Raw genomic sequence first — 12,922 nt, 5'->3', positions numbered from 1 at the left:
AGCAGAAGTCTAATGAATGCTGCTAATGAATATCCTTCAGACTACTATGGTTTTCTTTTTTATATACTCTGTTGGGTTTTTAGATCTGGAAACAAAAACATGAGCACTCATACAATGAACAAACAGGTCAAAGGCTACCTGGACCTGTATCTACATTTACATTACTGTATTATAATTAAGTTTATCCCACCTTGCTTATACTTTTGGTGAAGCAAATTATCCTTTTTCTCAGCTTGGTGGTGTGGTTGAATGAGTACTGTACCCAAGAACAAATTTGAGTTCTTTGGATTTTAGCATTTTATTTTCATGTCACTTTTGACTTCTACACCACTAGAGGGACATATTGTACTTCTTACTTCTCTTCATTTATTTGACAGCTGGAATTACTAGTTACTGTGCAAATTCTATTAATTTTAACACACAAAACACATCGTTTATTAAATAAAGTGAAGAAGTTGTCATAAAGTACCCAGCAGTGTATACAACTAGTCAAACAATTAGTCAATTAAAGCTACAAGGAGTTTTTAAACTGGTTATGAAACAGTTTATTGCTGAGACCTTTATATAACCTACATAAACAAATGAGACCATCTACAAGAGGGTTGGCCATTTCTGTTTTGCTGCTCGTAATGGCTGCCACCAGGTCGGATTCTCCATGAAATCAGATGATACAAGGCTGTGTTTACATTTTCCCAGCCAAAGTTACAGTGAGTCGTATGCTATCCAGTTAACAGGAAGTAGGAGGAGATTTTTTTTATTTAGTTAATTTTATTTTGGACATCATATGTTGTGGTTATTACAGTGGAAACACTTCTATTTGGTCCACTTCAAAGCCATCACAAAACCAAAGTTCCTTGTGAAGCTATAATCAATTAACTGACTGACCTAATTAATTGATAACTGTCAGTTGTTTTAAACATTAATGTATTGTTTATCATTTTGAAGTTTGGCCTCGACATCACCCAACTACACACTCCCTGCTGGTGTCACCTTTCTTTAATTTTAATTTACATATTGTCTCAGTTTGAATTAGTTTCACATAATGTGCAACGAAGAGATCTGAAAAGTGGTGGTGATGTAGTTCCTCCAGAAATAACATCACTCCAGTCCATTGTTTAAACCTGTTTATTTACTGAATAATACCAATAAGAAAAAAGAAAGTACAAGCCTTGTTTATTATCTGTATACAAAACATCTGTGTTAGTGACGTGTGCGGAGAAACAGCAGCTCTAATCCATCCTGGCCTTCAGAGTTCGTGTGGTGATCTTATCTTTCTCACTGCCAGACAAAAGAAGAGGTGTCAATCACTGCAAACCTGTAATTCCACCTCACACCATCCTGTGCATACTCTGTGCATACACTCTGTCATTGTACTTACATGACATGTACGACGACTCCCATACCAGACACAGCATCTCTATCAACTGCATTCAGCATTGCCTGGGAGATGGTCTCAAACAGGTCCTCCGGTTCCTGCACGATCACACAAATATGTCAAATAAACAGTCAGGAAGTTTTAACTGAAGAATACCAGACCTCATATACTGTACAGAGGAGGTATGTCTCTCACAAAGAGCCTCTTTGGCACAAATTGTATAGACAACTGATATCTCAAATAACAAAGCAGCTGATTTTTATGCCTCCTTAAGGTTGTGTTGAGACTGTTGGTTGCTGGCTGTAATAACCGACTGAAGTGAGTTTTTCAATGGCCGATGCCAGTATTTAGAGAGCAGGGCAGCCAATGGCCAATATATAATGCCAATATCAAAACCATGAAAAGTCACGTAAACTCGGGATATTTTATGCAGGTTACAGTCTAAGATCCTTCAACATGTTGGTTGAGATGGATTTTTTTTAATTAATGAATTAATGGAAAATACATTGAGTTAAGCTGTAGATATCAGAATGTGACTGGTATTTAAAAGGAGATTGGGGTAGGTTGTGACTTCATTCAACAGCATTGTTCCATATATTACAAATCCCATACATGTTAAATGTTGACCAGTAATAAGGTTAAATTTGCTGTCATTTAAGATGGGAGAAACGTGTCAACTTTCAGAAAAGACGATGGTGACTGAGGAAAAGTAGGCAAAAGTTTAGAGTTGTAGTACAGGCCTCTAAATTATTTTTTTTACCACATTCCCGAAACTCACAAGGAGGAGCGCTAACATCGTTCCACAACACTCACACTGACCAGACTGCCTGTAAACATTTTTTGTTTATTGTGAGTGCAAGCACTGGTCAATGGCGATTATCTCAAAATGAAAGGTAATCAGCCAGATTGTGTCTCACTAGCTGGCTATGTAAACAAGCCCTTCTGATCTTAAATCTCTGCCCCCAAAGTTTGGTGAACATTATCTTCATTTACTGTACATGCAGAAAAATATACACACACAAGGTTCCCCACTATCATGTAGGATTGGTGAATAGTAATTTGCACATAAATAACCTGGTGGAGGAGAATAATAAAAGTGACTTCAAACTTGACACACTACTTACCATGTCTGGCTCCCACAAAGATTCGCACATGCCATACATCTGCTCTGAACAGGTGCCGCTCACAACAAAGTCTTCTGTCACCATGGGGCAGCCAATCAAATCCAAGGAACAGATGAATGGTTCTAAGGTTTTGGGATCTAGTCCGGCGATCACAGGCTCGATGTAGTATGGCCCAAACCTAAAAAGAAAATCACATGTTGTGTAAAAATTTATGCTTAGGGTATGTCGTCTGTCTGCAGATTATAAGTTGGAAATGGGTCTTGTTTCTACTAAAATGGGTCTAAATTAGGTGCACTCACCTCCTTTCGTACAACAGGTTGGACACCATGCTCATGAAGGTCTTGGGCTTGATCTGGCGACCCTCCTTCAGCTCGTACAGGTTGAGTCTGAATTTAAGCCTCTGGGCTCTAGACACAAGACAAAGACATCCAGTTACTACCAGACTTATTATTAGTCACTGTGGAGACTTTTTAGACTTAATAATACTTTCCAAAATAAATGTGTTTGTTAATTTGTTTATCAATAATAAACAAATTCATGGAGAATGTGAATTTAAGTTATTTCCAATCTGTATCTGAAAGTATCACTATTATCACATGTATACCCTAAATAGTAATAAATAAAAACTTTTTTGTGCTCCGGTGAGTGAACTGCTTTACCAATCTGAGAGAGAAAAAGACACACTCACACTGTCTGAACATCAGTTGCCAGTCCAGCCAGCCCGATGTATAGCCTCTCTCCCATGGGGAAGATCTTCTGGAAATCTGTGGTGACCATCTGAGCCTGGATGCCAAATCTCCGGTCTGCTGCTATCGCCACACAGTTCTTCCCCCGCATGGCCATGACAGCCCCTCCATTGTAGGACATAATAGACTGGACAGAGGAGGAGACGTGAAAGGTAAGCCAGTTAGAGCGCAAACAAACAAACTGTAATCATTAATTCTGATTAATCAATCAACTGAAAGAATCATTTTAAGCAAAAAGGCAAAAAAAGTAATTTATTTGGAAATTTTGGCTCAATGAAAGGTTTTGATAAATTCACTTTAACTTATATTTCATTATACTAACAGTTGATCAGTTAAGCAGTTGTTTGACTGAGAAAATAAGATAGTGATGAATAATATAAATACTTTGTAGTTGAAGCCTTACTATGAACCAAAAAGAGGAATAACAATACAAGAATTCAAAAGGTCGAAATAAGACACTATCATGGAACTAGACTCTTGTAGGAAAACAGTAAATATATGTATAACACATAAATAACATACAATTTAGTCCTCAAAATAGACTATCACGACAAATATATACTTGTTAAAATGCATGTACGTACTTAATTCATTACGATTTCAATAACCTTGCACACTTTTCTAATGTAGCATGTGATCCTATTTTTTTAAATTTTAGTATAATCTTTCTGTATTATCTTTGTATTATCTATTCTATAGATATCTATATCTCTTAATACCTGTTTATAGGATATGCTATGGATTTTTCTTACACTGTTGAGTTACTTACATTTCGTTGTGTTGTGTTTAATTCTCTCTTCTAGTGCTGACATGTATATTTACTGTTCCTGTGCAGTGCATTTAAGATCAATCAAGTCCATCCATCCATCAGTAAAATGTAAAGTGTAGTTATAGAACATAAACAGCGGAAAACTGCCTGAAATTTCACCCTTTGTATGTAGGTACATGCAATAATATTTACGTGACAAACAAAGTTACTTCTTGTTGAGTTGTGAAAACGGTTTGTTAGTTTTGCTGTTGACAGGACCTACACATCATGCTAATGTTAACTACTGCAGCTACGTTGGAGCTTCGGCTAACTACACTGTCAAAGTCTGATCAGACTTCAGCTGATATTAACAAAATCTGAACTATAAAGTTAACCTTGATTATAAACGCAAAATAGCACGGACGTGAAATTAAGGACGAGATAGAAACCTATTGTTCAAAATTACAGTTAGCTCATGTGTAACTAGCATGAGTAAGCTAGCTAAGCATTTAGCTTTTAGCTTTCCGACTATCGCCGACCAATATTACTATTACAATTTATAAGCCATTTTAACCTGAAAGAGTACGTAATTTTAAATTAATATGATCTAGTGAATGATGTTCTTACCATGGTGACGGTGTTTTAGTATCCTCCTCACCGGTAGAACCTAAAAACTCCTAGCTATGATGAATGACTGCTAGCTCTCCACAGTGACTACACGATTTAGAAACACAAAGATCAGACTAGCTTGATTACCTCTACGTCATCGCTTCCTGCAAAGCTAATTGGCTAGATGAGCGGCACAAAGCAAAGCCCTGCTGTCATTGGAGAACACAGGCAGCGGTAACTGGTGCATGCATAGTTTGTTCGAGGCGTGTTAAAGTGAAAATAAAACGGGTAGGCTACTTTACAATAAGATACAGAAACTGAATTGTCACCATCAAGTTCAGGTCCGAGGGTGAACCTCACCGGGTTAGATATGCAACCAATGATTTTTCGATCAGTTCATGTCGCATTTTTTTATTTTCTGTTAACTGGGCAACAGTGAATGGCTATTAAAAAGGTTAAGTAAGTCATGTCCGAAATTGTTTCAAAATTCTAACCCATGAATGTAGTTTCAATTTACAAATAAATTGTCTAAATTCAGTGGCATCGCTGTTAAGTGGTGTTTTAATATAATGTAATCCACACTTATGGGGAGTTTTTTTTTACAGCAAGTAGATTAAAAACATCCTAATTAAACTGCTCCTGCTCAAAATTAAAGGTGAGGTCTCTGCATCAGTTTTGGTACACAACACTTGGGCCACTTGTTTTGTGTTACCTGTTCCATTGATAATGGGGATGTTGATGTGGATATTTACCCAGGTTTATGATTGACAGTGTATTTTATGTTGCAATATCTGAATGACAAGTATAGCAAAAACAGGTAGTTTTAAAAAGACAACTCTGGAAATATGTTTTTATTCCAGCTGTTACTCACATGTGTACACAAGTAACACATATATATTACAAATTAAAAAAAAGAGGTCCTGTTGTACTGTAAAAACAAAAACTATACACTGTACAGAGTTCAAATCACATGAACTTTAAAGGGTTATTGGCTTTCAATAAAGTAACTACAACAGACCAGCCATGATGGGTCTTTTGTATTTGTCTAAATTATGTTACCATTGTGGAAACTGCCTTTCATAATAAAAGTCATGGAGCTGTTTGATCTCATGACAGCTTCCCCCCAAACCATCTATCCTCAGTACATTAATACATGCACACCTGCCTGAGCACATTTAAGAGACAGATAAAAGAGTGGATGGCATATATATGCAGAGCCTTTTCAGTCAGTTTGATTAATGAGTCTTCATCTCTTCATGAAGTTGTCCAGGGAGGCTGGTGTCCGCTGAATGGAGTGGATGTTCCTCTTCACTCTGTCCTCTAAGGAAGAGCTGGCAGCACTCTCTAGCTTCATGTTACTGCAAGAGGAAAAGGTGAGTGTTAGTAGTGCTAAACATTAAGCAAGCAAAAAAGGAACATCAGGAGGACATTATCTGTGCATTTAAAACACAACAGGAGACGTATGTCCATAAATGTCTAAGCCCCTGATCATCTGTTTCAATTAAGACTGTACCCAACTCAGATTTTTTTTCAGTCTAATCAGATTTAGTTGTTCAATATGAATATTTGACAACTGGATCTTTTTTTTTCAGTTCAGTGCACCATACTAAATTCCTAAATCAGCCTACATAAGTGTGTTTAATCAGTAAGATTTGCGTTTTAATGCCTTTCTTCGTCATCTATGATGTGAAAAGATTTTCATACTATCAGCAAAAGTTAGTGTGTGTCCTGCTATAGTTCAAGAATAAAATCCAAGCACACCACAGAGCATCTCTCCCCACTCTGCACCCACTGTCTGGCATCAACTGTCCTGCACCCTCATTCACCCCATGAATTATCCTTTTTTTTTCTTTTTTTGAAATCAAACCAGACTTGATGGTTGGTGGAAGAGTGGAAAAACAAACCATGACATTTTTGGTGAGTTTTATTTTGTTTCCGTCAAATCTGAATGAAGCGGATAATGATGTTAAATTTACAAAATTGCTAAGGGAGACTGGTTAGTTGGTCCTATCACTCATCTCTGTTCCCATCTCTGTAAGTTTTTGTGATTTGTGGTGATTTTGAGATTCAATTTGTAAAGTTTACAGCCTGTTGCGCTGCTGCATTGTTCTGCATACAATGACGCAGATAAAAAAAAGAGAGCTGAAACCTTTTTACTAACCACTTGTTTCAACTACTCTTATCTATTAACCACCAGTACATGTCGTCATGTTTTTTTAAATAAGTGTGCCAGCTAATGTAAAAACATATTTTTGATTCCTCATGAAAATGTTATCCCTGTGCATTTTTGTAAGCGTCACCCTTTTTGATCCTGTTATTGTAACACAAACTGACTGACAAAAAAAAAGACTGCTCGACCTGAAGACTCTCAGTTGACTGAGGGGTCTCCGATTGATGAATCTTCGACTTTCAGGGTCAGCCATAATGTCCATGTCGCTCAGAAACTTACTGAATGAAGCCAGCATGGCGGTCATGCTTGGCATTTCGCTCCTGCTGCTTTTCCTGCTCATCTTGTCTCTTGTATCTCTTCACATTGTTCTCCCTGTCCTCCTCTCTCTGCTTGGCCTGGTCCATCATCTCCCGCCTCCTGCGTTCGAGCTCCTCTGAAGAGAGCTTTCTACATCAGGCAGAAAAAATACGGAGACATTACTGGAATCCATTCAGTGTGGGTGGTGATTAAGACAATGCTCTAAAAGACAGATTACTGATTAAAAAACATTTTCAGATTACCTTAACCCATATATTATCATCAGAGTGGGTTATTTTGCACATGTATACAGATTTTTAACCTAGGATTCTGCATCAGTACTTCAAGGCACAAACGTTAAGGCAATTCAGTCATTTCATGGTAAATATTCTGACATTTTGAATCTACTTACACAAACAGCTGTGAAAATAATGACTCAAAATAGCTATTTACTGCAAAATATGTAAAAAGATACATAGTGTCTACACTTTCTGTAGCCCTGTGAACTCTTACTTGGACACGTGGTGCCTCTGTCTCTGGTAGCGCTCTTTCTGTGGGCTGGCTGCTCGGGGTTCGGCCTTTCTGTCACCTCTGTACGAGGATGAAGAGTATGAGTGACTTTCCCTGTTGTTCCTGTGAGGCGATCGGGAGCGGCTCCTCTCCCGGCGCCCTGAGTGAGCTGAGGACTGGTGTTGTCTGCCAGCAGGGAGCTGAGAGAGAAGACGTGACTGTTAGGACCTCCAGTTAGAGATTAAACTGCAGAACAGATCTCATGTATGTGTGAGGAAAATAACAATGGTATAATAAAATCCCACTTTGCTGCGCACTGACCTGTAGGCCGTAGCCTGGAAGATGATGGGAACGAGATGTGGTGTTTGCTGAAGATTCATCTCGTGAATGTGATCTACAGTAGATCAAAGGATGATAATTAAAACAGTTTACTTCATTGAACCACCTGATCGAATATCCTCTCTGTATAGTCACAGTGTGAATCCCATTAGAGAATTGATATTTTTGCATTATACATGATACAATTTGTTGGTTGCACACACATACTGGAGGCATATCAGACATTTCAGCCACCCATCCAATTAATTCAAGCCATAAAAGAGATGCTCATCACTGTATTTTCTTACTTTTGTTTTTCATTTACTTCATTTTAAAATTCAGTCTACCTTTGTAATTATGAGTCTCTGACCACATTGTTGTTTCCATGGTGATGGGTGACACACGCTTGACTGACTTAATGACTTACCTCTACTTACTTCTATGAGTTATAGTTTTGTTGGAACGTTAATATAAATACTATTCATATATACAAAGAGTCCACATAGAGAATTGCTGATTTAATATCAGTATTATAATATATTGATATAAATCAGGCTGGAAAAATTAAAATTAAAATTAAAATGTGTAATTGAACAGAACTGAAGCTGCCCAAATGACCATAATACTGAATCTACAGTTCTCTAATAAAACACTTTAAATAAAAAACAAACATTATCAAATTCATGAAGGCAAAATATATGGCAGGGATGGTGTATTAGACTGCATTAGTTTTAGATACCATGTACCCAAGACACTAGCAACAGGGTGTATATAGTCCCCTCACATACCTGTGTTTTTTCTTGTCTTCATCGTCTGAACTTGAACTTGAGCTCCTTCTCTTATGCTTCTTCTCTTTTTTCCTCTCTTTGTCTCCTTTCTTCTCCTTTTTATCCTTCTTCCTCTTCTTTTTCTTGTCTTTCTTGTCAAGATTCTGACGCAGCTATGAGAGAACCAACCGAGAATTCACCATAGATAAATATACTTGACAATCTCCCCCTCCTGACATGGTACCATTTGTCTAACACAACTGTAGTTGTTTTGAGTTTATAAAACATCACTGTAAGATGCTATGAGAGGCAATTCATGTCAGACATGAGTGATTTGGTCGTTTACAGTAATATAATGTCAATCATTATCTTATTATTTTACCATTTCTTTAATTTTCTTCATCTTCACTGGATTAGTCAAGACTTCTCTCTTCTTTTCTTCCTCACGTTTCCTACAAAGAAAACAAAGAAATTAAAATTAAATAAATAAATTAAATAAATTAAACAATTTGCAACTTTGAGTATCATTTCAGAACAAATTACAAAAGAGCAGAGACTTACTAACCTGATTTCAAACAGAGGGTCTTCCCTGATCTTGGCAGCCAGGTCAAGGTTGGACGCAGGAGTGGTGGGGTTGAAGATGGACCCAGGCAGGAGGCCAGTCTCAGCTGATGGTCCGCTCTCAGGCTCTTCATACTGGTCAGTGATCTGCTTGTCAATGGCACGTCCAAGAAGATACTCATCTCTGGACACCTGACCAGCAGGGCCCTGGTACATCCAGTCCAGGCGATCATCTTTCTTTCTGTCATCATCAAAAGAGATACAACAAGACTTAGACACTACTTTTTTGTCTTAATCAATATAACAACCTTCAGAATGTCCAATAACTAACTTGATGGCACCAGTTTCCTCTGCATATCTTGTCATTTCTTCTCGGGTCCGCTCCTCTTTCAGCTCTTTCTGGAGCTCCTCAATCTTCTTGCGTTCAGCTTCATGTTTCTGTTCAGCTTTCCAAACACGTTCAATGTTTTTCATAGTCTGGGGATGCCAGCTCTTTTTCAAGTTCTGGTAGAAGACAAAGTTGAAGGAAGACATTTAGCAGTGGTGTAAATTAACGCATACTTACTCAAGAGCAGTACTTAAGTACAATTCTGAGGTACTTGTCATTTACTTGGGATATTACACTTTATATTTACATTTCAAAGGAAAACATGCTCGTTACTTCAGTACATTTATATGACAAATTAAGCTACTAGTTACTTTACAAATTAAAAATCATCAATGTAAACATTATCAATAAATATGAGCTGATATATTAATATTATTATTATGGGTGAGCAACACATCGGTAGGCCTGTATAATGCAATTAAAATTCAGCTCCAACATTAAGATCATACATGCATCGACATACTACCATCCAGAGATATAATGGGCCACTCTGCATAATGAGTACTTCAAGACTGAAGTATATTTTGATGCTAATATTTTCACTTGAATAAGATTTTGAATGCGGGACTTTTATTTGTTACAGGGTATTTCTACACTGTCGTAATGCTAATTTTACTGGAGTACATTAAATGAATAGTACATTTTCCACCACTGACATCTAGTAGCTAACTGTATGTGAAAACTCTCGGATAGGTTAGCTACGAGTTTTAGTTGTATACTTCTAGCGTTAACTTGAAAGGGTTAGTGTGTTAATCTATCAACCAAATTTATTAAACCGGACAGAGAAGACAATCCTAACATCCAAAGACATATAATTAACGATCTCTTAGAAATCCATAACATCTCCAGGCATATTCGGCAAGGACTTTAATTATTTTTTCTTAAAGAAATTTCAACTGTAACCGTTGGCACACAGTCAGATAACACAGGTTTGTTACGTTACTAGCTATTAGCTGTGAAAGCGGCTACAAAAATATAAGAATAATATAAAATCAAAGGTAAAGTGAGTATTACGGAACTGTACAATATCCCGTTACAATTCCCAGTGGGCATTAACTCATGCTGTAATACCTGTTTTCACATCGTAGAGCATTCGGACATCTTTAAACACCAATATTCTTAATGGAGTTTGGTTATAAGGGTCATTACACATCGGAGATAAAGGCTGGCGTAAATTACTCAGACTTACCAGATCTCCGCCCCCCATCTCGAAAAATTAGTCTTTCCAAATCAACAAAAACTGAAAATATACTATTATATCCTTAAAACTGTAAAAGGTCGAAAGTTGCCAGAAAGCTAGCTAGAAAATGGAGCCATCGAGGCTTCTGTGTGATGTGTTTTGTGTACTTCCTGTTCTGTATGATTCATTTTCCGGTTCAAGCTCATGGTGCCTTCAAGTACCCATAGTAAGTTCCTGTCAAACGATATTAACGCCGTAAACAACGACTGTTGACTGCCTGTAGCCAAAAGGAATAAAAATAAACGGTGTGTCAGTTTACGTGCTTTGGTGGTTGTCAGTTAGCCTAGTTCACACAAATTAACGCGTGTTTCTTCATCGCTCATCCGATTGGTAAAACTTTGGAATTCTGACAATCTTTAAAGCAAGCATTCTGACCCTGAACACAACATCAAACCTAAAATCACTGTTCCCCAACCTTTTTGGCTTGTCACCCCTAAAAACCAAGCACTTTAAAAATTTTATGGCCTAAATTTGAACATAAATTATTAATCATTTAACCACAGATTAGCTTGCCTAAGGTCTGGACAACATATGGATATTATATCAATATCATGATATGATAATATCATCTTTTTAGATATCCTTATATCATGTTGTGGCACAAGGGTAGTCTTTTCCTGGTTTTCAGGGCTGCTTTATAATAAAGGTAATTTTCTTACCTTACCGGACTGTTGTAGTTGTTCTGTTATTTGCTTTTATCCTCTTAGTAATCATATCCATAGTACTGATGGTTATTTATTTAAAAAAAAATAATTGTGCTAATATTTTGTGAAAGCACCAGTAGTCATCCCTACAATAGTATCACAATAACCATATTCAGGCATTTGGTCAAAAATGCTGAGATATTTGATTTTGTCCGTATAGCCTAGCCTTAGTTTTTTCTTTGAAGTTTCATCTGAAATATTTTCACAGGCATGGAGAGAAGAAAGTATTAGTATTAGAAGAAGAAAGTTTTTTTTTTTTTTTTTTATTATCCCATTATCCCTCAGATTTATCTTGTGACCTACTGGGCAGCCCTGTTGGCTGGGAACCATATGCATTAAAACAGTCTCATTAGTCTTGTTACTGCAAATTTAAGAATCACATGCATAAAAGTCCATTTGTTATTGCAATCAATCACAGTATAATATTTAACAAACTACTACTACTACAACTACTACTAATAATAATCAGAATCAGAATCAGAATAATGATGATGATGATAATAATAATAACAACAACAACAACATGGTCTGCTTTTGCATTTGAGTGAAAATGAAATGGCACAGAGAGAAATTCATGAATAACACACTGACAAATAAAGGTTCAACATGGACACAGAATATAGTTATTTTATTTAATAAAGGACAACAACAGATTAAATACAAGTTATTACACCATGATACTTAACTTATTAAAAGTTTTAGAACTTATTTCATTACAGTCAACTAAAATATTTACTACAGCAACCATTTTTTAAAAAGTTGTCCATCTTGTTCTACTGACCATCATAAAAGACTATCTGTAATAACATCAACAAAAAAAGATAATAAGATAATAATAGTCAATACACAATAATTGACTAATGTTTAAGCAATGTCTTCCATTTCTTATCTTCTATACATAAATACAGCAATCATGAGCCTCCAATAATGCAAGCTCCCTAATATATATAGAAATCTCAGCCTAATGTCTCTGATGGTTTACATACATCCTAATAGTATTTTAAACTGTAAAGCCACTCACACTGCTTGCTACAGAACTATTGATCACATAATATTGATTATGAAAGTTAACTATTCAAGACAAGTAGCCTGAAGAATTTTTGATGCATGTCTTGTTTGACTACATTTTATTTACTTTACAAGACGGCTAACAGTCTTCTGCATGGTTTTAAGAGTTTTGTTAAATGATTTGTCAGTGTCAGTGAACACAGAAAAAGTGCAGGCACACCAACAGCTGTTAATAAAATGTGCTGAGAGACAAGCCCTTCACACATTCTTTGTTTATAATTGGGACCACAGCTTGATCCAACATGTAAATGATAACCGAGGTGTTTTTCTATTTGGAAGAAGTGTTTAAACCTACTT

The 12,922-nt window shown here is 36.6% G+C and overlaps 2 protein-coding genes across 2 annotated transcripts; both read right to left on the bottom strand.

Annotated features, from left to right (window-relative positions):
• Positions 1-1,109: 1,109 nt before the first annotated feature.
• On the bottom strand, positions 1,110-4,778 carry psmb3 (proteasome 20S subunit beta 3). Its single transcript, XM_084715715.1, has 6 exons — positions 4,621-4,778; positions 3,188-3,372; positions 2,799-2,906; positions 2,500-2,677; positions 1,379-1,473; positions 1,110-1,278 (listed from the first exon to the last, which is right to left on the bottom strand). Exons 1-6 carry the CDS (start codon positions 4,621-4,623, stop codon positions 1,230-1,232), a joined length of 618 nt encoding a protein of 205 aa, XP_084571841.1. The 5' UTR covers positions 4,624-4,778; the 3' UTR covers positions 1,110-1,229.
• A 926-nt stretch (positions 4,779-5,704) lies between these two features.
• On the bottom strand, positions 5,705-10,963 carry cwc25 (CWC25 spliceosome associated protein). Its single transcript, XM_084713482.1, has 9 exons — positions 10,803-10,963; positions 9,557-9,729; positions 9,230-9,466; positions 9,047-9,116; positions 8,686-8,837; positions 7,901-7,973; positions 7,583-7,779; positions 7,052-7,219; positions 5,705-5,960 (listed from the first exon to the last, which is right to left on the bottom strand). The coding sequence occupies exons 1-9, from the start codon at positions 10,818-10,820 to the stop codon at positions 5,849-5,851; spliced, it is 1,200 nt and encodes a 399-aa protein (XP_084569608.1). The 5' UTR covers positions 10,821-10,963; the 3' UTR covers positions 5,705-5,848.
• Positions 10,964-12,922: the final 1,959 nt, after the last annotated feature.

This window comes from Lutjanus erythropterus, chromosome 3, assembly GCF_056507025.1.
Source record: "Lutjanus erythropterus isolate fLutEry1 chromosome 3, fLutEry1.hap2, whole genome shotgun sequence".
Taxonomy (NCBI): Eukaryota; Metazoa; Chordata; class Actinopteri; order Lutjaniformes; family Lutjanidae; genus Lutjanus; species Lutjanus erythropterus.
Note: the sequence above shows the minus strand (reverse complement) of the source record. Positions and strands in the feature narration are given on the sequence as shown.